At 42.4% G+C, this 27,206-nt stretch overlaps 1 protein-coding gene across 2 annotated transcripts; it reads right to left on the reverse strand.

The window, feature by feature from the left end:
* Nucleotides 1–10,108: 10,108 nt before the first annotated feature.
* On the reverse strand, nucleotides 10,109–20,800 carry LOC109904953 (ras GTPase-activating protein-binding protein 1). Of its 2 annotated transcripts, none has more exons than XM_031789594.1 (12): nucleotides 20,770–20,800; nucleotides 18,198–18,314; nucleotides 17,382–17,463; nucleotides 16,966–17,139; nucleotides 16,752–16,842; nucleotides 16,402–16,495; nucleotides 12,727–12,949; nucleotides 12,253–12,354; nucleotides 11,841–11,958; nucleotides 11,448–11,576; nucleotides 11,041–11,150; nucleotides 10,109–10,882 (listed from the first exon to the last, which is right to left on the reverse strand). In XM_031789594.1, exons 2-12 carry the CDS (start codon nucleotides 18,290–18,292, stop codon nucleotides 10,640–10,642), a joined length of 1,461 nt encoding a protein of 486 aa, XP_031645454.1. In that variant the 5' UTR covers nucleotides 18,293–18,314; nucleotides 20,770–20,800; the 3' UTR covers nucleotides 10,109–10,639. The 2 variants fall into 2 exon arrangements, with proteins under 2 accessions (XP_031645454.1, XP_020357631.1); XM_020502042.2 differs by lacking the exon at nucleotides 20,770–20,800 and adding an exon at nucleotides 20,033–20,324.
* Nucleotides 20,801–27,206: the final 6,406 nt, after the last annotated feature.

The raw sequence follows: 27,206 nt of genomic DNA on the forward strand, positions 1-27,206 counted from the left end.
TACGCTCTAAATGGTACCCTATTTCCTACAAAGTGCCCTACTTACACCACAGGGCTATGGTCAAAAGTAGTGCACTATATAGGGAATAAGACGTCTTTTGTTACATAGTCATAGCGTTGGCTCCTCTGCCCTTGTTCTGGTGGTGGTGTACGTAACAACTCACTCCCCCCTCCCCCTCTCCCAGACCACCCGGTCCCTTGGATGGCCCTGCAGTAAGTAGCAGGATACTACAGTGGGACTTACTAAAATGACATTACAGCTGACACTGAAAACCACCCCCAGGGCCTGAAGCCAGTGAAACATGAAGGCTTTGACAGAAATGTGTTTCTCAGTGTATGAAATAAGAGCATTTGGCCTCCCTCTCTGGTTAAGGCAAAAGATAGCACTTTTTGGCATTATGGTGCTAGTTATGTTGTTTTACACAGACATTAGATTCTCATTAGATTCTCAGTGTTTGTGACCCTGCTCCCTATTTCACACTGAGAAACAAGCTCTGTTTTTGTTGTGTTGGTGGTGATGACTAAAACCTTGGTGGTTTCACCACATGATAACGAAGACCTTGACATTTCTTCACACGCCAGGATGTGAATGTTAATAGATTCAAACAGTCTTAATGAGAGACCCGATCGCCTCCAACGTGTTGGTGTCTGTGTGCTTAAGTGCCTGTGTTGCTGCATTCCTGTGTCTGTGTGTGTGTGTGTGTGTGTGTGTGTGTGTGTGTGTGTGTGTCTGTGTGTGTGTGTGTGTGTTCATTCCAGGGCTCCTCAGGCTATAGGACCCTCTCTCTGGGTGAAACTGTGGCTGTATCCCTAATGGCACTCTGTTCTAAAAGTAGTGCACTATGTAGGGAATAGGGTTTCACTATGTAGGGAATAGGGTTTCACTATGTAGGGAATAGGGATTCACTATGTAGGGAATAGGGTTTCACTATGTAGGGTTTCACTATGTAGGTGATAGGGTTTCACTGTGTAGGGTTTCACTATGTAGGGAATAGGGTTTCACTATGTAGGGTTTCACTATGTAGGGAATAGGGTTTCACTATGTAGGGTTTCACTATGTAGGGAATAGGGTTTCACTATGTAGGGAATAGGGTTTCACTATGTAGGGAATAGGGTTTCACTATGTAGGGTTTCACTATGTAGGGAATAGGGTTTCACTATGTAGGGAATAGGGTTTCACTATGTAGGGGATAGGGTTTCACTATGTAGGGAATAGTGTTTCACTATGTAGGGAATAGTGTTTCACTATGTAGGGAATAGGGTTTCACTATGTAGGGAATAGGGTTTCACTATGTAGGGAATAGGGTTTCACTATGTAGGGAATAGGGTTTCACTATGTAGGATTTCACTATGTAGGGGATAGGGTTTCACTATGTAGGAAATAGGGTTTCACTATGTAGGGTTTCACTATGTAGGGAATAGGGTTTCACTATGTAGGGTTTCACTATGTAGGGAATAGGGTTTCACTATGTAGGGAATAGGGTTTCACTATGTAGGGAATAGGGTTTCACTGTGTAGGGAATAGGGTTTCACTGTGTAGGGAATAGGGTTTCACTGTGTAGGGAATAGGGTTTCACTATGTAGGGAATAGGGTTTCACTATGTAGGGAATAGGGTTTCACTATGTAGGGAATAGGGTTCACTATGTAGGGAATAGGGTTTCACTATGTAGGGAATAGTGTTTCACTATGTAGGGTTTTACTATGTAGGGAATAGGGATTCACTATGTAGGGGAAAGGGTTTCACTATGTAGGGAATAGGGTTTCACTATGTAGGGAATAGGGTTTCACTATGTAGGGAATAGGGTTTCACTATGTAGGGGATAGGGTTTCACTATGTAGGGAATAGGGATTCACTATGTAGGGAAAAGGGTTTCACTATGTAGGGAATAGGGATTCACAATGTAGGATTTCGCTATGTAGGGAATAGGGTTTCACTATGTAGGGAATAGGATTTCACTATGTAGGGAACAGGGTTTCACTATGTAGGGAATAGTGTTTCACTATGTAGGGAATAGGGTTTCACTATGTAGGGAATAGGGTTTCACTATGTAGGGAATAGTGTTTCACTATGTAGGGAATAGTGTTTCACTATGTAGGGTTTTACTATGTAGGGAATAGGGATTCACTATGTAGGGGAAAGGGTTTCACTATGTAGGGAATAGGGTTTCACTATGTAGGGAATAGGGTTTCACTATTTAGGGAATAGGGTTTCACTATGTAGGGAATAGGGATTCACTATGTAGGGAATAGGGTTTCACTATGTAGGGAATAGGGTTTCACTATGTAGGGAATAGGGATTCACTATGTAGGGAATAGGGTTTCACTATGTAGGGAATAGGGTTTCACTATGTAGGGAATAGGGTTTCACTGTGTAGGGGATAGGGTTTCACTGTGTAGGGTTTCACTATGTAGGGGATAGGGTTTCACTATGTAGGGGATAGGGTTTCACTGTGTAGGGTTTCACTATGTAGGGGATAGGGTTTCACTATGTAGGGTTTCGCTATGTAGGGAATAGGGTTTCACTGTGTAGGGGATAGGGTTTCACTGTGTAGGGATTCACAATGTAGGGAATAGGGTTTCACCATGTAGGGAATAGGGATTTACAATGTAGGGAATATGGATTCACCATGTAGGGAATATGGATTCACAATGTAGGGAATATGGATTCACAATGCAAGGAGTAGGGATTCACAATGCAGGGAGTAGGGTTTCACTGTGTAGGGAATTGGGTGGGCTCAGGTAAAAAAAAAAAGTAGTGCACTATGTAGGGAATAGGGTGCCATTTGGGAGGGGTTTGTCCAGCTGGAGGGTCGTATGCTCAGAAGGTTGTTGCCAGCTGTACCAGCACCTTCTCAGCCCATGTGGGTCACAGGGTGGGGATACCAAATATGATACGGCCGATACACCCTGAGAGGTTACGTTGCATCCTCCTCCACATCATGAATACTAATGAACAGTCTCTGGCCAACTGCTTGAAGACCTTGTCCTTGTTCATGAGGAAATCTACAGTACCATTTGCTGGGGTGTGTTCATTAGAACACACTATAGCAACCCTAATCCTAAATTCAGGTAGTAACTTCTATTTTATTTTATTTATTTAACCTTTATTTAACTAGTCAAGTCAGTTAAGAACAAATTGTTATTTACAATGACCAAAAGGCTAAATACCTCCTGCGGGGCCTCGGATTAAAAATAAAATAAAATGAAAAAATAACATATAGATAAAGAACAAAACATACATCACAACAAGAGAGACCACACAACACTACATAAAGAGAGACCACACAACATTACATAAAGAGAGACCACACAACACTACATAAAGAGAGACCACACAACATTACATAAAGAGAGACCACACAACACTACATAAAGAGAGACCACACAACACTACATAAAGAGAGACCACACAACATTACATAAAGAGAGACCACACAACACTACATAAAGAGAGACCACACAACACTACATAAAGAGAGACCACACAACACTACATAAAGAGAGACCACACAACACTACATAAAGAGAGACCACACAACACTACATAAAGAGAGACCACACAACACTACATAAAGAGAGACCACACAACACTACATAAAGAGAGACCACACAACACTACATAAAGAGAGACCACACAACACTACATAAAGAGAGACCACACAACACTACATAAAGAGAGACCACACAACACTACATAAAGAGAGACCACACAACACTACATAAAGAGAGACCACACAACATTACATAAAGAGAGACCACACAACACTACATAAAGAGAGACCACACAACACTACATAAAGAGAGACCACACAACATTACATAAAGAGAGACCACACAACACTACATAAAGAGAGACCACACAACATTACATAAAGAGAGACCACACAACACTACATAAAGAGAGACCACACAACACTACATAAAGAGAGACCACACAACATTACATAAAGAGAGACCACACAACATTACATAAAGAGAGACCACACAACACTACATAAAGAGAGACCACACAACACTACATAAAGAGAGACCACACAACATTACATTGAGAGACCACACAACATTACATTGAGACCACACAACATTACATTGAGAGACCACACAACATTACATAAAGAGAGACCACACAACATTACATAAGAGACCACACAACACTACATAAAGAGAGACCACACAACATTACATAAAGAGAGACCACACAACATTACATAAAGAGAGACCACACAACACTACATAAAGAGAGACCAGACAACATTACATAAAGAGAGACCACACAACATTACATGAAGAGAGACCACACAACATTACATGAAGAGAGACCACACAACATTACCTAAAGAGAGACCACACAACATTACATAAAGACACCTAAGACAACAACATAGCAAGGCAGCAACACATGACAGTACAACTTGGGAGTAACACAACATGACAACAACATGGTAGCAACACAAAACATGGTACAAACATTCTTGGGCACAGACAACAGCACAAAGGGCAAGAAGGTAGAGACGACAATACATCACACAAAGCAGCCACAACTGTCAGTAAGTGTTCATGGTTGAGTCTTTGACTAGGGGCTGTTGTAATGACGATATTACAGCCAAACCGTCAGTCGTTAGTCATGACCTCAGTAAAATTACAGTGTGGGGGTGTTTTGCTGGTGACACGGTCTGTGATTTATGTAGAATTCAAGGCACCAGCATGGCTACCACAGCATTCTGCAGCGATACACCATCCCATCTGGGGTACACTTAGTGGGACTATCATTTGTTTTTCATCAGGACAATTACCCAACACACCTCCAGGTTTTTCAAGGGCTATTTGACAAAGTAGGAGAGTGATGGGGTGGTGCATCAGATGACCTGGCCTCCACAATCACCCGACCTCAACCCAATTCAGATGGTTTGGGATGAGTTGTACCGCAAAATGAAGGAAAAGCAGCCAACAAATACTCAGCATATGTGGGAACTCCTTCAAGACTGTTGGAAAAGCATTCCAAGTGAAGCTGGTTGAGAGAATGCCAAGAGTGTGCAAAGCTGTTAAGGCAAAGGGTGGCTACTTTGAAGAATAAAAAAAAAGAAATATATATTGATTCGTTTAACACTTTTTTGGTTACTACATGATTCCATATGTGTTATTTCATAGTTTTGATGTCTTCACTATTAGACTACAATGTAGAAAATAGTAACAATAAAGAAAACCCCTTGAATGAGTAGGTGTGTCCAAATATTTGACTGGTGCTGTATATTTTTTTTAGGAACTCAGTTGAAATGGCTAAATCTTCTCTACGCCCCATGGAGAAAAATGTGTAAAATTGCAGGAAACTTGCTTTAATTCAAATGGAAACATATTCTCAACATCCTGTGGCAAAAAATGTGCAGAATTCCAGGAACTGAACTTTAAAACATATTTAAAACAGGGGGGGGGGGGGGGGGGGGGGGGTTGTGGGTACTCATGAGTTCTGATTTGTTAGGGCCCCGACCCCCATCACAGTAGCCCATAATCCAATGTTAAACAAATGATAGTAATCACCTTTTGAGTGTGGACTGTATTACTATGTATACTGGGTGGACAGGTTACCTGATGCTTTGCCCTAATACTTACTATCCATGAGTCTGGGAGAGAACGTATAGGCCTAGGCGATGCTGTTGGTTCATTGATTGTGCAGGGCGGCGTACAGAGTTAGCCTACAATTATAGTGAATGTCCTATTGATGTTCCAAACGTGTGCCTCAGCAGATCGTATGTGGCTTGAATGCATGGGGGTCTGGAGATGCTAAACATGTTTATGTTCATTAATGTAAATTACCGTGAGACATAGCATGACAATAAAGGCTGACATAATTACATGACCACCACAGCCCTGGTAATAACACTCTGTTTCAAACCTAATTTCAGGTAGTACCACCCCGTTTCAAACCTAAATTCAGGCAGTACCACCCCGTTTCAACCTTAAATTCAGGTAGTAACACCCCGTTTCAACCTTAAATTCAGGTAGTACCACACCGTTTCAAACCTAAATTCAGGCAGTACCACCCCGTTTCAACCTTAAATTCAGGTAGTACCACCCCGTTTCAACCTTAAATTCAGGCAGTACCACCCCGTTTCAAACCCTAAATTCAGGCAGTACCACCCCGTTTCAAACCTAAATTCAGGCAGTACCACCCCGTTTCAACCCCAACCCTAACTTCAGGTAGTACCACCCTGTTTAAACCCCAACCCTAACTTCAGGTAGTACCACCCTGTTTAAACCCTAACCCTAACTTCAGGTAGTACCACCCTGTTTCAACCCTAAATGCAGGTAGTACCACCCTGTTTAAACCCTAAATGCAGGTAGTACCACCCTGTTTAAACCCTAACTTCAGGTAGTACCACCCTGTTTCAACCCTAAATGCAGGTAGTACCACCCCGTTTAAACCCCAACCCTAACTTCAGGTAGTACCACCCTGTTTAAACCCTAACTTCAGGTAGTACCACCCTGTTTAAACCCTAACTTCAGGTAGTACCACCCTGTTTCAACCCTAAATGCAGGTAGTACCACCCCGTTTAAACCCCAACCCTAACTTCAGGTAGTACCACCCTGTTTAAACCCCAACCCTAACTTCAGGTAGTAACACCCTGTTTAAACCCTAACTTCAGGTAGTAACACCATGTTTAAACCCTAACTTCAGGTAGTACCGACTAGTGAATACACCCAAGGTGTTCATTAGGCACCAAACTGAAGAAAACGGACTGTAACAGAGAGGCTGGACGTGTCCAATAACAAACTGATATGTGTTTTCCATTGGAAACTGGTGTGCATTGTGTGCCCTAATGAAGACCCTTGATATCAGTAGGATTTGGGAATGTTTTGCAAGACACTCACGTTGACATTGAGGATAAGTCTTTGAAGCTTTGATTCAAGTATCTACATATCGGTAATTCAAGGATCTCATCTTTCCCCTCGATCCTGACTAGTCTCCCAGTCCCTTCCGCTGAAAAACCTCCCCACAGCATGCTGCCGCCACCACCATGCTTCACCGTAGGGATTGTGCCAGGTTTCCTCCAGACGCGACGCTTGGCATTCAGGCCAAAGAGTTCAATCTTGGTTTCATCAGACCAGAGAATCTTGTTTCTCATGATCTGAGAGTCCTTTAGGAGCCTTTAGGCAAACTCCAATCGCGCTGTCGTGCCTCTTTCTGAGTGGATTCCGTCTGGCCACTGGAGCACTGCAGAGATGAGAGAACCTTCCAGAATGAAAACCATCTCCACAGAGGAACTCTTGTCAAAGTGACCATCGGGTTCTGAACCAAGGCCCTTCTCCCCAGATTACTCAATTAGGCCGGGCGGCCAGCTCTAGGAACAGTCTTGGTGGTTCCAAACTTCTTCAATTTAAAAATGGAGGCCACTGTGTTCTTGGGGACCTTCAATGCTGAAAAAGTTTTTTTTGTACCGTTCCTCAGATCTGTGCCTCGACGGGCAATTCTTTCGACCTCATGGCTTGGTTTTTGCTCTGACATGCACTGTCAGATGTGCCTTTCCAAATCATGTCCAATCAATTGAATTTACCACAGGTTGACTACAAGTTGTAGAAACATCTCAAGGATGATCAATGGAAACAGGATGCACCTGAGTCTCATAGCAAAGGGTCTGAATACTTATGTTAATAAGGTATTTCTGTTTTTCATTTTTAATACATTTGCAAACATTTCTTAAAAAACAGTTTGTGTGTAGATTGATGAGGGGAAAGATAGTTTCATCCATTTTAGAATAAGGTAACTGTAACATAATAAAATGTGGACAAGGGAAGGGGTCTGAATACTTTGCGAATGCACTGTAAGGCCTCTACTAGAGGAGTGCCAATGCTTCTGGCCTTTTGGGGGATGTTGTCTCCTTTTCCACAGCTCTCTGACAGGTTTCCTTTTGGGGGATGTTGTCTCCTTTTCCACAGCTCTCTGACAGGTTTCCTTTTGGGGGATGTTGTCTCCTTTTCCACAGCTCTCTGACAGGTTTCCTTTTGGGGGATGTTGTCTCCTTTTCCACAGCTCTCTGACAGGTTTCCTTTTGGGGGATGTTGTCTCCTTTTCCACAGCTCTCTGACAGGTTTCCTTTTGGGGGATGTTGTCTCCTTTTCCACAGCTCTCTGACAGGTTTCCTTTTGGGGGATGTTGTCTCCTTTTCCACAGCTCTCTGACAGGTTTCCTTTTGGGGGATGTTGTCTCCTTTTCCACAGCTCTCTGACAGGTTTCCTTTTGGGGGATGTTGTCTCCTTTTCCACAGCTCTCTGACAGGTTTCCTTTTGGGGGATGTTGTCTCCTTTTCCACAGCTCTCTGACAGGTTTCCTTTTGGGGGATGTTGTCTCCTTTTCCACAGCTCTGACAGGTTTCCTTTTGGGGGATGTTGTCTCCTTTTCCACAGCTCTCTGACAGGTTTCCTTTTGGGGGATGTTGTCTCCTTTTCCACAGCTCTCTGACAGGTTTCCTTTTGGGGGATGTTATCTCCTTTTCCACAGCTCTCTGACAGGTTTCCTTTTGGGGGATGTTATCTCCTTTTCCACAGCTCTCTGACAGGTTTCCTTTTGGGGGATGTTCTCTCCTTTTCCACAGCTCTCTGACAGGTTTCCTTTTGGGGGATGTACTCTCCTTTTCCACAGCTCTGACAGGTTTCCTTTTGGGGGATGTTGTCTCCTTTTCCTCGGCTCTCTGACAGGTTTCCTTTTGGCGGCCACACTTTTCTAATAATTATTTAAAAAATTAACCGAAAATATAAAACTTAAACATGAGCTGAAATAACATGTCCCAGAAATGTTCCAAAAAAGCTTTTTTTTTCTTCTTTTTTTACGTTTGTGGAAATTTTGTTTACGTCCCCGTTTCTATTTTGCCAAGATAATCCATCCACCTGACAGGTGTGGCATATCAAGAAGCTGATTAAACAGCATGATCATTACACAGGTTCACCTTGTGCTGGGGACACTAAAATGTGTAGTTTTATCACAAAACGCAATGCCACAGAGCGTGCAATTGGCATGCTGACTGCAGGAATGGTCACCAGAACCCTTGCCAGATAATTAAATGTTAATTTCTCTACCATAAGCCGCCTCCGTTGTTTTAGAGAATTTGGTAGAACATCCAACCGGCCTCAAAACCGCAGACTACATGTAACCACACCAGCTCATGACCTCTACATCCGGCTTCTTCCCCTGCGGGATCATCGGAGACCAGCCACCCGGACAGCTGATGAAACTGGGTTTGCACAACCAAATAGTTCTTTCAAACTGTCAGAAAACATCTCAGGGAAGCTCATCCACTGGCACAGTGGAGAATTGTGCTCTTCGCAGATTACATCTGTTTTTAACTGTACTGGTCAGATCGTGTATGGCATCATGTGGGAGAGCAGTTTACTGATGTCAACATTGAGAGTTCTCCATGGTGGGGTTATGGTATGGGTAGGAATAAACTACGGACAACACAATTGCATTTTAAAAACAGATACCCATGACATCTCATGACATCTGCCACCATCACCTCATTTTACAGGATAACTCATCCATGTCGCAAGGACCTGTACACAATTCCTATAACCTGAAAGTGTCCCAGTGGTTTGTGGCCTGCACACTCAGACGAGTCACCCGTTGAGCATGTTTTGGATTCCCTGTATCGATGTGTACAAACACATGTTCCAATTCCTGACATTATTGAACAGCCATTGGAGAGGAGTGGGACAACATTCCACAACCAACCCGAGTAACTATGCAAAGGAGACATTCCGCTGCATGAGGCTAAATGTGGTCACACCGACTGGTTCTGATCCACACCACTACTTTTTTTTTTATAAAAGGAACCTGTGACCAGACGCAGGAGTCTTCAGTCATGTCAAATCCATAGATTAGGGCCTAATGAATTTATTTCAATTGATTGATTTCCTTACATGTAACTTAACATTTATTTGAAATCGTGGCATTTATATTCTTGCAGTGTAGGGGGCAGTTTCCCCAGACACAGATTAAGGCTATACCTGCACTTAAGTTAAAAACTAACTCAAATGGACAATCTCCACCAAAAACCTCCTTAATCTGTGTCCAGGAAACAGGTCCATAAAAAGCAACACAATGTGTTACAATACAAAGTCATGTTTAAAACAGTAAACCATGTTTATTCAGTTCTCTCATCAGCTGATTGGTATTGTCATGATGAAGTGCATCAGTGAAAAGGCAGACAGGACTTGTTACATGCTCGATAATAACCATTCACAACCATGATTCAACTTCACAATTTAAAATAAAACCATACTTGCATTTGACCTGAAAAGACAGTGGTAGCGATACACAGGACTGCCCAGGCAGTACTTACACGTTCCTTTAAGAAACAGGGAGAGAACGCCAAAACCAAACTGGGCGGTTCCAATTCAACTAGTTAGTTTAGACTCTTTACTTTCTTTCCACAAATTCAAGTTCGGGACGTAAAAGACGAGGAGAAATGCCCAGATCATGTCAACGTCGGGAGAAAGGAGAGGTGGATCACATTCCAGAATCCCAGGCTAGAAAACAAAAAGCGAACAGGAGGGAGGGATGGAGAAGCCATCTTTGTACAATACTTGAGTCGGGGCGACTGACATCAGCAGTTGTAGCTGGCATGGTACATTAGACTAACAGTGACGTTCACTGACGAGGTCCCATGTAGCGACCTCCTTCACTGGGTCCAGTACCTCGTCCAGAGCCAAAGCTGGGTTTCTGTGTCATGCCACCCCTGGTGGGGGGGCCTCTGGGCCCTCCTATCCTCTCCCGGGGCCCTCCGGGGCCACCTGGACCTCTGGGGCGGATGTCTCGCCGGTCCCCTTCCCGGGCGGAGCGAGTCTTCTTTTCCTCCACGTTCAGTCGGATGTCTCCTCTGAACTTAATGGGCTACAGAAGAGAGAGGACTGTCAGTACATTCATTCATAGGATCAAAAACAACTAAAGATCAGAGTGAATCCAAGGCTTAACAAAGTGGAGTTAAATTCACTAAGTCCCTAATCAGCATGGGACGTAGTAATGAAAAAAATATTGAAAATAATTCTTACCCGGTTGCTTAGGATTTTCTGTACAGGTTCAAAATCGTCAAACACCACAAATCCAAAGTTGGGCAGCTTCCCTCCGCTGTTGATCCGTAGCTCAAGCACAGAACCATACTCTGTAGGAGGAACCAGATCATAGAAAAATTACAAATCAACCATTTCAATTCATTACTTCACTAGCTGCAAAACATGTATCATATTCTGTGGCAGGGACACAGATCATTTAACATTACAGAACAATGATTTTAATAAATTATTTCAAACCCTTTTTACAGGTCATTGGGGGTGATTAATGAAGACCAGACCCCTAAATCTGGCACTTGGACACCCCAGCAGTCAGTTGAAGCCATACAAATCCATTTCATTAAAACACTTTATTTTTTACAGACCATTTAAATAAAAATGTGACATACGCTGGAAAAACTCCTTGAGCTCTGCTTTGTCCACATCATGGGGGACGTTTCCTACAAAGAGCTGGTGAGCGTCTGGATACCTCACCACACGGCGAACCTCCGACGTCTCTCCCTGCTCTCCTTCCCGCACTGCAGACCAAGAGGCATGAGAGATCACTTTAGTAACGGACATGCAACTCTATCCACATGTCTGATGTTTCCTCAAACAAACCAGACCAACACAGATCGGATTACATTCAATGTAGACAGCACACTGTAGCAAAACATTTTTAAAACTGATTTTTTTTTAAATCCGTTCTTATTGGACGACGTCAGGTAGTACCGCCCAGTTTCACTCCATTTCAAAACATTTTCTACATCCTAAACATGACCCAGCTGTCTGGTGGACGGTACCTCCTGGTCGGGGTCCTCTGTTGACTGGTGGGGGGCCTGGCCTTGCTTCCCGTGGTCTCTGGTCTCCTCTCGGTTGTGTTCTCTGTGCTGCGGCTTCTGTTTTCACCTCCACCCTGGGCTAAAGCGCCAAGACAAGACAACGACAAACCAGACTATAAGACCAAGACAAGACTTCAAGCTACATAACCAGTTGATTGAATGTGTTCATGGCCCCTTTAAGAGGAACCTTCATTAAAAAAAGTTGGCAAATGTGTTTCTTATACCTAATCGTTTTTCTTCAACTGGAAGGATACATCCTAAATACATAAGAGACTTTAGCCCTCTTAGTAATCAATGTAGTACATGTGGTCGTTTCTTCTACTGGTATTTAATAGATGATTTTACATTGAGAAAAGTAACAAAGTTAACGTACCGGTGCCAAGGGGACTTTGACAACGTGGGGGGGGATGCCAGAGACGGGGACAGCGCCACTAGGGGGAAGGTTCTTACTGGTGACAGAGGCCCAGGAGAAAGGCTGGAGGAGAGACCAAACAGACGCTATTATATTAAGCTGAACGAGGTCTGGTACAGGGAAACCACTAGAAGCAAGGTAAAACTAATGAACATCAAGAGGCAAAAATAAAAGGAATTTCTCAGCAATTGCTAATTTGGTAAATGAACAACTATCAAAGCTGATTGTCATGCAACCAAAATAGTTCTTAAACCAAAACAGAATAGGTGTAGACAGGTCACACATGGGATTGCCTAGTGACCTCAGCATTGACAGAGGATAACCAGCTAAAAAAAAACAGCATCCAGAGACGATTAGACAGCCAGGTCACACATGGAAACCTGACCACCACGTTGAGATGACCATACCGTAGCCAAAACGAGGGTTGAGCCCTACCCGGTTATCTTCAGCAGCGGGTGCAGGGGCAGGGTCTGCAGTGGCAGAGGGCAGGGGTGAGGAGACAGGACACTTATCTGCCTGCTCCTCTGTAGTGTGTTGCTCCTGGGTCTCTGGCTCCAGGACCGGTTTTCCATCCACCACGTCTGGATCTGGCTCCGCCTCCGCCTCAGGCTCTGGGGTTACAGCTACCTCCTCCTCCACTAGCCCCTCTGGCTCGGTGCTGAAATAGCCCAGACACAGATCTAATAATAACCTCGAGCATATTCTGGCCATAGACTTCTCATAAAGAAACTAACGTTCTAATTTGAGATTAGGAACAAGGAGAATATGCATTGCAGCATGCAACCTTCCATGTTACTCTAACAAAAACTCTGGTGAAAGGCATGAACTGGTGCAAAACAGTTAAGAGGTGCTGACTAACAGAGACTAAACTGTAGGCTAGAAAAATCATGTTGCACTTATTTGGCAAACCAACATTTCGGCATTAGTGCCTTCTTCAGCGTTACGATGCATATAACCACATTATGCCAAAATGGTGGTTCTCTATCTACACACGTGGACACGTGCTCAAACATCTCATTCCAAAATCATGTGCATTCATATGGAGTTGGTCTCCCTTTGCTGCTATTAACAGCCTCCACTCTTCAGGGAAGGCTTTCGACTAGATGTTGGAACATTCCTGCGGGGACTTGTTTCCATTCAGCCACAAGATCATTAGTGAGGTCAGACACCCAGGTTGGGTGATTAGGCCTGGCTCGCAGCAGGCGTTCTCAACTCCATCGAACATCTTGGATGAATTGGGTCAGGGCTCTGTGCAGGCCAGTCAAGTTCTTCCACACCGATCTTGACTAAACAGAGTAAAGGGACTTCTCAAAACTGTTGCCACAAGTTGGAAGCATAGAATGTCATACGCTGTAGGGGTAAGATTTCCATTCACTGGAACTAAGGGGCCTCGCCAAAACCATGAAAAACATCCGCAGAACATTCCTCCACCAAACTTTACAGTTGGCACTATGCAGTCAGGCAGGTAGCATTCTACTGGAATCTGCAAAAAACAGATTTGTCCATTGGACTGCAGACGCTTGGCATTTCCCATGGTGATCTTAGGCTTGTGTGCAGCTGCTCGGCCATGGAAACCCATTTCATGAAGCTCCTGACGAACAGTTCTTGTGCTGACATTGCTTCCAGAGGCAGTTTGGAACTCAATAGTGAGAGGTGCAACCGAGGATAGAATTTTTACAGCGGTCCCATTCTGAGAGCTTGTGTGGACTACCAATTAGCAACTGAGTCGTTGTTGCTCCTAGACCTTTCCACGTCACAATAACAGCACTTACAGCTAACCGGGATCTAGCAGGGCAGCAATTTTACAAACTGAATTGTTGGGAATGTAGCATCTTATGACAGTGCCACGTTGAAACTCACCGAGCTCCTCAGTAAGGCCATTCTACTGCCAATGTTCGTGTATGGAGATTGCATGGCTGTGTCCTCGATTTTTTACACGGGTCAACAACTGGTGTGGCTGAAATGGCCGAATCCACTAATTTGAAGGTGTCCACATACTTGAGCTAGCTCTCAGTATTCACTCACACAGAACTAATATAATTGCAACATGTAAAGTCTTGGTCCCATGTTTCATGAGCCGAAATAAGATCAGAGAAATGTTTCATAAATACAAAAAAACGTATTTCTTAAATTGTGCACAAATTTGTTTATATCCCTGTTAGCGACCATTTGTCCTTTACCAAGATAATCCATCCACCTGACAGGCGTGGCATATGAAGATGATTATTAAACAGCATGATCATTACACAGTTGCACCTTGTGCTGGGGACAGTAAAAGGTCAATAAAATGTGCACGATGCCAGACGTCTCAAGTTGAGGGAGTGTGCAATTGGCATGCTGACTGCAGGAATGTCCACTAGAGCTGTTGCCAGAGAATATAATGTTAATTTCTCTACCATAAGCCATTGTTTTAGAGAATTTGGCAGTATGACCAACCGGCCTGTATGGCGTTGTGTGGGAGAGAGGTTAGCTGATGACGTTGAAAACAGGTGGCAGTGGGGTTACGGTATGGGCAGGCAATGGAAAACAAACTGGGCTTTTTTGATGGCAATTTGAAAGCACAAAAATACCATGACGATGTGACCAACAGATTTCCAGTCATGTGAAATCCATAGATTAGGGCCTAAGGAATTTATGTCAATTGACTGATTTCCTCATAAGAACTACAACTCAGTAAAATGAAGTTACACCATCTATATTTTTGTTCAATGTACAGTACCAGTCAAACATTGACACCTACTCATTCAAGTTTTTTACAATTTATTTTGTATTACTATTTTCTACATTGTAAACATCAGAACTATGAAATAGCACATATTGAAGCATTGAGTAACCAAAAGCATTAAATCAAAAAAGTCTTTTTTTAGATTCTTCAAAGTAGTCACCCTTTGCCTTGATAAGAGTTTTGCACACTCTTGGCATTGTCTCAACCAGCTTCATGAGGTAGTCACCTGGAGTGCATTTCAATTAACAGGTGGGCCTTCAGTCAATCTGTGGAATTGCTTTCCTTCTTAATGCGTTAGAGACCATTGTTTTGTGACAAGGTAGGGGTGGTATACAGTAGATTACCCTATTTGGTAAAAAAAAAAAAAAAGTCCATATTATGGCAAGAACAGCTCAAATAAGAAAAGCGAAACGACAGGTCATTACTTTAAGACACGAAGGTCAGTCAATCCGCAACATTTCAAGAATTTTGAGAGATGGACTGCAGCGTGAAGGAAAAGCAGCCAACAAGTACTCAGCATTTGTGGGAACTCATTCAAGACAAAGCATTCCAGGTGAAGCTGGTTGAGAGAATGCTGAGAAAGCGTAAAGCTGTCAAGCCAAAGGGTAGCTACTTTGAAGAATCTCAAATATATTTTGTTTTGTTTAACACTTTTTTGGTTGTGACATGATTCCATAGGTGTTTTTTCATAGTTATTTCATAGTTCTCCAATGTAGAAAATAGTACAAATGAGGAAAAACCCTGGAATGAGTAGGCATCCAAACTTTTTTCATTTCAGTATTTCAGTATTTTTTCCCCCCACACATGCAACAATGTCCAATAACAATTAAAAAATGTTAATGGCTAGGCTAAATTAAATGAGAAAGGGCTAGATTCCGATTATATTTCAAAACAGCCGTTTCATGTATTTAAAATGTTCATGCAAATGGTCCATAGGACAGGTAATTAGCAACACAAATATTAGTGGGAATTGTGTTTTATTACCGTGTAGGAGACCTGTTCTAAGCATTTAAAGAAAAATGATATTAATTTATAGCAGGGATGAAGACGTAACGGGCAATGTTTTGCTTTCCAATAACCCCTGTCAGTGTTGGTATGAGGACATTGTTCTACGTGATTACAATTGAACAGGGTAATTTCTATTCTGTTAGGATTAATTACAATAATCCAAATGTGGCTGAGCACCGTTGGTAGAGGTCCTAATGCGTTACACCCCCATATCCGACACTCACTAACATACCGTCACTATTATGAAGGGCATGTTTTCCACCACTTATGCGCCAGTAATACATACTTAACATCGATTTTTTTTTTAAAGTAGGGTAGGATTGCTGATCTAGTCAAGACTAAGATGATATGAAGAGAAGATGGATAAATTCCCTTACCATGGTGTCTGTTCGTAGAAGGCTGCAGCCTCTTCCTGGTTCACCTCTGGTGATGGTACCCTCTCCTCCATCTCCTCCACATCCTCATCAGACTCTGAAACGTCAACACGAGTCCCACTTACAGCCGTTTTGGGGCAGAATCAAATACCCATTCCATTTTAGTCATTTAGCAGATGCATATTATTCACTATTGTTGACCCATATGCAAGGTAATGTATGAGTAAAAAAAAGCACTGCGATGGAGTTCAATAAGAGCAACACTTCTAACCATTATGTAGTCATGAGAAGTAAATGACATATGAAACAACCAGCCAACTGTAAAGCAGCTTCCTAATCTTTAACAGACTCACCTTCAGGGGGTTCTGAGTCAGAATCCCCAAACACTTCGTCTTGGTAACGGAATACATCGTTGTGAACGTAGAACTTGTTTGCTACAGTGCCCTGAAACACCAACGTCACTGAATTTTAACACAAAATTAACCCCATAGCTGAACTGGACCACACTAACACAATAATGAAAATGTTTCAAGGACAAATGTTCATCTATACACTTGAAGGATCTACCTCAGGGGCCAGCACGAATGTCTGCATGAATTTGCGCATGGGCTGCATGTCGTTGGACAGCTCCCCCATCACTTGCACCACCACGCCCTCGTTCAAGGTCGCATGGGCGTCCACGTGTCTGATCTTGGTGTGGCAGTCACGAAAGTTCAGCGCCAACACTATTTTATGGATCTCCTTTTCACATAAATAAAAGACCTTGATGAGAATCTCAAACTTAAGGGTTAGCCTTGTATCAGAATGCCTAACTGACAATACATTAGCCATCTTTAATAACAATGATCGAGCAACGTCATGAAAATCATGAGTGGATGTGTCACATTGGATATTTGACAAATTAAACCTATATATTACTGCATCACTAAGGTTTCATTAAGTATTGCAGACATAATTTAGGGAAATTGTTTTGCAGCACGCACCGACTGTCCGTAGACCGCTTCAACTGGTTTGCCATTGTTGTCCAGACCTCCGTGTACATAGGAAGAGTTCTTCCCATAAAACCTAAAACAAGTTGAAAAATAAGTTATTTTATTAGAGGCATAGATATCCCACTAATATATGAAAGCAGATCATGGAATAGATACTGGTGTGGGACAAATTCTCTAGTACTATATTGGCTTTACCTGTGCAGGTAGTCAGGTGGCTGGTTGAGTAGTGTGTAGTACTGTATTGGCTTTACCTGTGCAGGTGTCAGGTGGCTGGTTGAGTAGTGTGTAGTACTGTATTGGCTTTACCTGTGCAGGTAGTCAGGTGGCTGGTTGAGTAGTGTGTAGTACTGTATTGGCTTTACCTGTGCAGGTAGTCAGGTGCCTGGTTGAGTAGTGTGTAGTACTGTATTGGCTTTACCTGTGCAGGTAGTCAGGTGGCTGGTTGAGTAGTGTATAGTACTGTATTGGCTTTACCTGTGCAGGTGTCAGGTGCCTGGTTGAGTAGTGTGTAGTACTGTATTGGCTTTACCTGTGCAGGTAGTCAGGTGCCTGGTTGAGTAGTGTGTAGTACTGTATTGGCTTTACCTGTGCAGGTAGTCAGGTGGCTGGTTGAGTAGTGTATAGTACTGTATTGGCTTTACCTGTGCAGGTGTCAGGTGCCTGGTTGAGTAGTGTGTAGTACTGTATTGGCTTTACCTGTGCAGGTAGTCAGGTGGCTGGTTGAGTAGTGTATAGTACTGTATTGGCTTTACCTGTGCAGGTGTCAGGTGCCTGGTTGAGTAGTGTGTAGTACTGTATTGGCTTTACCTGTGCAGGTAGTCAGGTGCCTGGTTGAGTAGTGTGTAGTACTGTCGGACAAACTCCCGCCCGACGAGCTGGGCACTTGGCTTCTCCATCACCATTTCTTTGGTCAGCTGGAGAGAACTGAAAAGGGTCAAGGTGTAGTTGTCATCATGGTGTTGATAATTGACTGGAAGGTGAATAGCGGTCTGATCTCAAATTAAATTGGGTAGGTTGCATACAAATGATCTGTACCCGTTCTGGTCACCATCCGTTTCTGTTCAGTCTGAAATCCCACTATCCATATAGTCAAGCTATACTAGATGACCAAATGTATGTGGACACCTCATCGAAATCCCCCCCTCCCTCCCTTTGCTGCTATAACAGCCTCCACTTTTCTGGGAAGGCTTTCCACTTGATGCTGGAACATTGCTGCGGGGACTTGCTTCCATTCAGCCACAAGCGCATTAAGGCCTGGCTCGCAGTCAGTATTCCAAATCATCCCAAAGGTGTTTGATGGGGTTGAGGTCAGGGATCTGTGCAGTCAAATTCTTCCACACCGATCAACATTTCTGTATGGACCTCGCTTTGCGCACAGTAGTGAGTGTTGCAACAGAAGATATACGATTTAATGCGCTATGCGCTTCAGCGGTCCCATTCTGTGAGCTTGTGTAGTCTACCACTTCACGACTGAGCCGTTGTTGCTACTAGATGTCTCCACTTCACAATACCAGCACTTACAGTTGACTGGGGCAGAAATTTGACAAACTGATTTGTTGTCATCCTATGACAGTGACACGTTGAAAGTTAGTGTGCTCTTCAGGAAGGCCATTCTACTGCAATTGTTTGTCTATGGAGATTGCATGGCTGTGTGCTCGATTTTATACACCCGTCAGCAACGGGTGTGGCTGAAAATATATACACACACACATCTAGCCAATCATGAGACAAATGCAGTCCGAGGACGTTACAGGAGGCTTTGTAAGAGCATGAATCATTTGCATTCCAACTGGTCTACTGTTAGCTAGCTAGAAATCTAGTCAACCAAGAATTGGTTTCAGTTCATAGTAGTATGAAATTCATTGTGGGAGACAAATGGGTCACCTAGACCCACCCTGCTAAGCTAGTTACCTAACGTTAGTTAGCCAATAGTGTCTATACCTAAAAATAAATAAATAAATAAAAGGCCAAGATTCAACACCGGTAACGCCACGGACAGAAAAATAAAATACAAATATAGAAATTACGTTTTTGCCCTTCAGAAAAAGGGTATTTATTTAGTTGTCCAGACAACTATCCTAATAGCCAATCAGCTGACAGCTGGAACTAGCTTCGACATCTTTCATGAGCAGCACGTGCGGCGAATAGAACGCTGCTGCCTAGCTGGCTAACTGGCTAACTTTTCCCCGTTCAGATTTTAATTCAGCTAACAGTCTAAAACAGCAGACAAACTGTTCATCTTCGACAAACTGATATTGTAAACATTTCAACAAAGAGGCGTTGGATGGTAAAACATTTATTTTTAAATACACCGCTAACTGGGCAATCATGTCTCGCTAGCTGTTTCATTAGCTAAACTAAATAAATCAGGAAAGGCCTTTCTTTCAACCATCGGATTAGCTGACTATTTAGACAGTCAATTTGGGCATTGGCCGACTGATTAAACCCACGTCAACCGATGCAATGTCATTAGTCACACATTGAATGAATGAAGATACGATTTTTCTAGATGGAGTTGTTCGTTAACACAACTCCAAGATGGATTTTAGCTTCATCATGCGAACTAGCGTTCACGTTAAGATTACGGGTATTAAAAGCAGCGGATATTTATTTAATCATGATACACAGGGTATTGTACTTACCAGGAGGCAAATGTTCAAATCGTTAATAAAGTGATTTCACCGAATCACCTCCGCTCTGCCAGGCGGTAGCTAGAATGATTGTTCTAACAGGGCACCGCACAACGTGTTCAGCTGCTCTTTTACCGGTCTCAACTGTGGGACATGGACAACCTACCGTGATTTTCCCCCCGAGATATATGAACCAATTAATATACGGCGAGAGGAAGTGTCACCAATCAAATGTTTTTATTCTAAGCAGTTTAGTCTACAACCAATTGTTGTGGAGTATGTGTTTACCTGTCGTTCTAAATGTAGCCAATAGGAGACGTGGTGGATTCCGGTTATAGGCACGCTTGGTAAGAAATTTGACCGCGCAGCAGCACGCCGGATCATGGCCCCGAACTTAATTGTCAGGGCTATTTTTCGTTGCACTTAGTTCAGCTACCCCGGCACACATTTTTAATTCAAGCTTTATTTTAAGAGGAAGTCGTGCTGAGACCAAGGTCTCTTTCAAAGATATGTCCACATAGCCTTATTTCTATTACAGCATATTGGATGACTGGAATATAATTAACATTCACCCAGTTCAATCTACCATCAATAGGTTTAGGCTACCACATGATACTCAAATTGTCCCTATACCCACCACGAGGTTGCTACAACCTAGCCTACGAATGAATGTTCACAATTTAGGTGCACACAGGTCAAGAGATTTGAGGTGATAGACAAAGACATGTAATACCGCCTTGCACACTAACCTGTATCTAGCTGATATAGTGCATGGTTTCCCAAACTCAGTCCCCGTGCACAATTGTTTTTTTTGCCAAAACACTACACAGCTGATTCAAATAACCAATTCAGCATGAAGCTTTGATGATTTTAATTTTTTAATTTAATTTTATTTTATTTTACCTTTATTTAACCAGGTAGGCAAGTTGAGAACAAGTTCTCATTTACAATTGCGACCTGGCCAAGATAAAGCAAAGCAGTTCGACAGATAAAACGACACAGAGTTACACATGGAGTAAAAACAAACATACAGTCAATAATGCAGTATAAACAAGTCTATATACAATGTGAGCAAATTAGGTGAGAAGGGAGGTAAAGGCAAAAAAAGGCCATGATGGCAAAGTAAATACAATATAGCAAGTAAAATACTGGAATGGTAGTTTTGCAATGGAAGAATGTGCAAAGTAGAAAAAAAAAGAAAAAAAAAAGGGGTGCAAAGGAGCAAAATAAATAAATAAATTAAATACAGTTGGGAAAGAGGTCGTTGTTTGGGCTAAATTATAGGTGGGCTATGTACAGGTGCAGTAATCTGTGAGCTGCTCTGACAGTTGGTGCTTAAAGCTAGTGAGGGAGATAAGTGTTTCCAGTTTCAGAGATTTTTGTAGTTCGTTCCAGTCATTGGCAGCAGAGAACTGGAAGGAGAGGCGGCCAAAGAAAGAATTGGTTTTGGGGGTGACTAGAGAGATATACCTGCTGGAGCGTGTGCTACAGGTGGGAGATGCTATGGTGACCAGCGAGCTGAGATAAGGGGGGACTTTACCTAGCAGGGTCTTGTAGATGACATGGAGCCAGTGGGTTTGGCGACGAGTATGAAGCGAGGGCCAGCCAACGAGAGCTGTGTAGTACTAGGGCAAAAAACTGGGGCAGGACCAAGTTTTGATTACACCCTAGATCAGTGTTTAATCATTAGTCCCGACAGTTTCTATGGGACAAATTCAGGTATGTTAATCCCCATTATATTCTGTTTAATTAAATGTTTTTCAACACAATTGGCAGAATGAATACACTCCTGATCACACAAACAGTTAGCTTTCATAGCCACAAAAAAAAACAGATTGTTGTATTCCTTCTCACATCTCTGCACTCATCTCAACTTTTTCCCCTCGCTTGTGGACTTCCGTGCACAATACATCAGCTGTCTGACCAGGTGAAAAAAACCTTTCCAAGCCAAGCCTTCATATCATAACCGCTACATACAACTTAGATCATTGTCACCATATTAGCTAAAGTAACGTCATAGTCAACATAGCTAATAGATCTAACATGTTAGTAAACCCGCTCTAAATCATGCAGTACAGTCAGTAAGCAGTTTAGCAGTTACACCGGCAGGCTCCAGTGGCAATACATTTGTAAAACCAAAAGCTTACCTTGACTTGGAGTTCCAGTGTTGGATGGTCAGCCAGCTGGTTAACATAGCATCCCTCTGAGCAGGGTGTTTGAGTAGGCTAAACTAGCTAGCTGCATTTGCTAGCTAAATGAGTGAAAACTCTCCCCTCCATTTTTGAAAAAATATTTTTTCAAAACTATTCTCTAACTTTTAGTCAACTATTCACATGTTATGCAGTACTAGGCTTGCTGTAGCGTATGCTTTCAGTACTAGATTCATTCTCTGATCCTTTGATTAGGTGGACATGTCAGTTCCATCAAATTTCTCTTTGCTTACTTACAAGCCCTTAACCAACAATGCAGTTCAAGAAATTGTAACGATGTGTGCTGAGAGTCAGGAAGTGTGTTTTAGTAAATAAACACACCGTAAACCAAGAAACACAGACATGAAACAATAACATCTGGGGAAGGAACCTAAGGGCGTGACATTATATACAGTGCCTTGCGAAAGTATTCGGCCCCCTTGAACTTTGCGACCTTTTGCCACATTTTAGGCTTCAAACATAAAGATATAAAACTGTATTTTTTTGTGAAGAATCAACAACAAGTGGGACACAATCATGAAGTGGAACGACATTTATTGGATATTTCAAACTTTTTTAACAAATCAAAAACTGAAAAATTGGGCATGCAAAATGATTCAGCCCCCTTAAGTTAATACTTTGTAGCGCCACTTTTTGCTGCGATTGCAGCTGTAAGTCGCTTGGGGTATGTCTATCAGTTTAGCACATCGAGAGACCGAAATTTTTTCCCATTCCTCCTTGCAAAACAGCTCGAGCTCAGTGAGGTTGGATGGAGAGCATTTGTGAACAGCAGTTTTCAGTTCTTTCCACAGATTCTCGATTGGATTCAGGTCTGGACTTTGACTTGGCCATTCTAACACCTGGATATGTTTATTTTTTAACCATTCCATTGTAGATTTTGCTTTATGTTTTGGATCATTGTCTTGTTGGAAGACAAATCTCCGTCACAGTCTCAGGTCTTTTGCAGACTCCATCAGGTTTTCTTCCAGAATGGTCCTGTATTTGGCTCCATCCATCTTCCCATCAATTTTAACCATCTTCCCTGTCCCTGCTGAAGAAAAGCAGGCCCAAACCATGATGCTGCCACCACCATGTTTGACAGTGAGGAGGGTGATGAGCTGTGTTGCTTTTACGCCAAACATAACGTTTTGCATTGTTGCCAAAAAGTTCAATTTTGGTTTCATCTGACCAGAGCACCTTCTTCCACATGTTTGGTGTGTCTCCCAGGTGGCTTGTGGCAAACTTTAAACGACACTTTTTATGGATATCTTTAAGAAATGGCTTTCTTCTTGCCACTCTTCCATAAAGGCCAGATTTGTGCAATATACGACTGATTGTTGTCCTATGGACAGAGTCTCCCACCTCAGCTGTAGATCTCTGCAGTTCATCCAGAGTGATCATGGGCCTCTTGGCTGCATCTCTGATCAGTCTTCTCCTTGTATGAGCTGAAAGTTTAGAGGGACGGCCAGGTCTTGGTAGATTTGCAGTGGTCTGATACTCCTTCCATTTCAATATTATCGCTTGCACAGTGCTCCTTGGGATGTTTAAAGCTTGGGAAATCTTTTTGTATCCAAATCCGGCTTTAAACTTCTTCACAACAGTATCTCGGACCTGCCTGGTGTGTTCCTTGTTCTTCATGATGCTCTCTGCGCTTTTAACGGACCTCTGAGACTATCACAGTGTAGGTGCATTTATACGGAGACTTGATTACACACAGGTGGATTGTATTTATCATCATTAGTCATTTAGGTCAACATTGGATCATTCAGAGATCCTCACTGAACTTCTGGAGAGAGTTTGCTGCACTGAAAGTAAAGGGGCTGAATAATTTTGCACGACCAATTTTTCAGTTTTTGATTTGTTAAAAAAGTTTGAAATATCCAATAAATGTCGTTCCACTTCATGATTGTGTCCCACTTGTTGTTGATTCTTCATAAAAAAAATACAGTTTTATATCTTTATGTTTGAAGCCTGAAATGTGGCAAAAGGTCGCAAAGTTCAAGGGGGCCGAATACTTTCGCAAGGCACTGTGTATATATATATATATATATATATATATGGAAGGTAATCAGGGAAGTGATGGCGTCCAGGTGAGTCTGATGACGCGCAGGTGCGAGTAATGACAGATGTGCGCCATAATGAGCAGCCTGGTGACCTAGAGGCCGGAGAGGGAGCACACATGACAGAAATAGAGTTAAGAAAATATTTACTAAATAAACAAAAGTAAAAATAAAAAGTATCACATGCTGCAAGAGCTCTGATTGGTTGGAGGATGTCCTCTGGAGGTTGTCATAATTATTTTGTTACTATGGAAGGGGATGAGAACCATGAGCCTCCTAAGTTTTGTATTGAAGTCAATGCACCCAGAGGGCAGAAACTAGCTGTCCTCTGGCTACACCATGGTGCTACCCTACAGAGTGCTGTTGATGCTACTGTAGACCTTCATTGCAAAACAGTGTGTTTTAATAAATTATTTGGTGACGTAAATATATTTTGTATAGTTTTACCTAAATGTTTCACAATTTTTATTTTTTGAAATCCACAGAGGATGGTGCTTGCCTTCCTCCTCTGAGGAGCCTCCACTGATAAATACACATCAAACACATCAATAGATTATACGTATCAATGTACACATTTGACATTTTTGTCATTTAGCAGACACTCTTATCCAGAGCGACTTACAGTTAGTGATTTGAAACACATTCTTCAGTAAAAAAAAGTCTTCAATCAGCCTTTTGAATAGTGCAAGAGGCACCAAGTCATTCAACTTTAGAGAGCCTTGGAGATCATTCTACAAGTAAGGTGCAAAATGAACTAAAAACAGATTTACCTCTCAGTGGACATAGTAGGGATCTCCAGAGTTAGCTATCCCTGAGACCAGGTCTGGTATCTCGTACGTCTGTAACAGTGGAGTAAAGTACAGTGGAAGATATACAAGAGGCCTCTATAAACAAACAGAGTGCAATGCATAGATCTACAAGACTTCAAAGAGGGCCAGTTTACTTTCTTATACAGAATGCAGTAATGTGTCCTGAACCCATCCAGTCATTGACTGAAGCCATCGCCCTTAATCGAAGCATGGTGCGCTAAGATAAACAGTGTTGAATGGCTTCAATACAGTGACAGCTTCACCTGGTGGGCACTGTTCTTTTTCAGCACCAATGGAATGAACCCAAAACTGAAACTTCTGCCCAAAAGGTGCGACAGGCAAGTTAAATCAAGCGTGCCTATAAATTCTAGAGAAGTTATGTATTCATCCACTAGGTGGCGACACAAATCCACCCAGAACTCTTCATGTGACATGGCATCTGGACTGAACTGTAACCAGTAGGGGTTATTCTCAATCCCTTAGTTCTATGATTATGAATTTCTGCTCATCTGATGGTTGACCACTCATATGTAACCTTATCGTATATCAGAAGTTTTGCCCAACGTCTATCAAATCATTTTCTCTGGGTCATCTTCCCTCCATTCTTTTTGTTGTTGTTGAAGATATTACATTTTGCTAAAACTTTTTAGGTTGGGCTATTAATGCATCATGTTCAGCGGCGAACCGTCATTCAGGGCAGTGCCCCACCTGTTTTATAGATATATAAATATAACAAAATGTTTTCCTTGTTTTGTTATTTTGGCATTAATACGTGTCACATATCAGTTTGCAAACAATGTAAAAAATTATAATAATATAGTTGATAAAGCTGCATACAAACTTAGTCTCTTTTTTGCTTTCTTGAGTAAGGCAGCTCCAAAATGCAGATGTTTCAGCCCAGCTCAGTGCTTTCTTTAGTTAAGGCAGCTCCAAAATGCAGATGTTTCAGCCCAGCTCAGTGCTTTCTTTAGTTAAGGCAGCTCCAAAATGCAGATGTTTCAGCCTAGCTCAGTGCTTTCTTTAGTTAAGGCAGCTCCAAAATGCAGATGTTTCAGCCCAGCTCAGTGCTTTCTTTAGTTAAGGCAGCTCCAAAATGCAGATGTTTCAGCCTAGCTCAGTGCTTTCTTTAGTTAAGGCAGCTCCAAAATGCAGATGTTTCAGCCTAGCTCAGTGCTTTCTTTAGTTAAGGCAGCTCCAAAACACAGGTGTTTCAGCCTAGCTCAGTGCTTTCTGTGGTGGTGGGGCAGCCAGCGGAAAATACGGAGCGTATGGGTTGGTAATGTTTTCTAGTTGAGCCTTGATTGGCTCAATGTTCTGTCACTCATAGAGACACTACGTCACCGCACAATCTACTGGGAGAGCACGGAATTTCAGGCCCATCCAAGGCGGCTCAAGGTCATTGGCCACAGATAAAATGATGTCAAGTCACGTAATATCTATCGTAGCTTTGATTGGATGATCATGTCAGCATCATACTTTCAAAATCTTAGCTTTCAATCATGAATCAAGTCGACAATCTACTGGCAAATCCTTTTCAATCTTTGTCATATGAAGATAAATTATAGATAAAACGTATCGGTGCTCATCGTCCATTGGACATAAACATTACACAACAAGTTGTAAATATCTAATTCAACAATGAGTGATTTGTAAGGGATCAGTGGCTAACTGCAAGCATTTCAAAGCTATCAGTAGCCTGCTATTCAGTGGAGTGGGTGTGTGGTCCAAGTCTGGGTTTAAGGGTCTCTTTTCCAAGTTTCCTTCATGTCATGGGCCAGAAAAGGTTGAATACATTGTCCATGCTGTCAAATCCAGCATGACTTCTACCGCATTCAAAACAACTGGAAACTCGAAATCTCAGACTTCATTGAGTTCAAGACAACTGGGAACTCTGGAAGAAAATGTACTCCGACTGGGAAAATATGTGTTTTGAACGTTCATCCAACTCGGAATTCCAAGTCGGGAACTCCAGCCTCCTTCTAGAGCTCCGACCTAAAGATCACTGATGTCATGATTCGACCTTGTATCTTTCCGAGTTCCAAGTTGTCTTGAAAGCACCATAAATCCAAATAATTTTTTATTTTACCTTTATTTTACTAGGCAAGTCAGTTAAGAACAAATTCTTATT

Source organism: Oncorhynchus kisutch, linkage group LG15 (assembly GCF_002021735.2).
Source record: "Oncorhynchus kisutch isolate 150728-3 linkage group LG15, Okis_V2, whole genome shotgun sequence".
Lineage (NCBI taxonomy): Eukaryota > Metazoa > Chordata > Actinopteri > Salmoniformes > Salmonidae > Oncorhynchus > Oncorhynchus kisutch.

Bases quoted from the DNA above. Each gene is read 5' to 3' on its own strand.
- LOC109904953 (XM_031789594.1), bottom strand. From the start codon at position 18,292: ATGGTGATGGAGAAGCCAAGTGCCCAGCTCGTCGGGCGGGAGTTTGTC. The intron at 16,496-16,751 runs GTGAGTCTGTTA...TTGACGTTTCAG, and splicing joins TGACTCAGAACCCCCTGAAG to AGTCTGATGAGGATGTGGAG. The intron at 11,959-12,252 runs GTACGTTAACTT...TTGGCGCTTTAG, and splicing joins TCAAAGTCCCCTTGGCACCG to CCCAGGGTGGAGGTGAAAAC.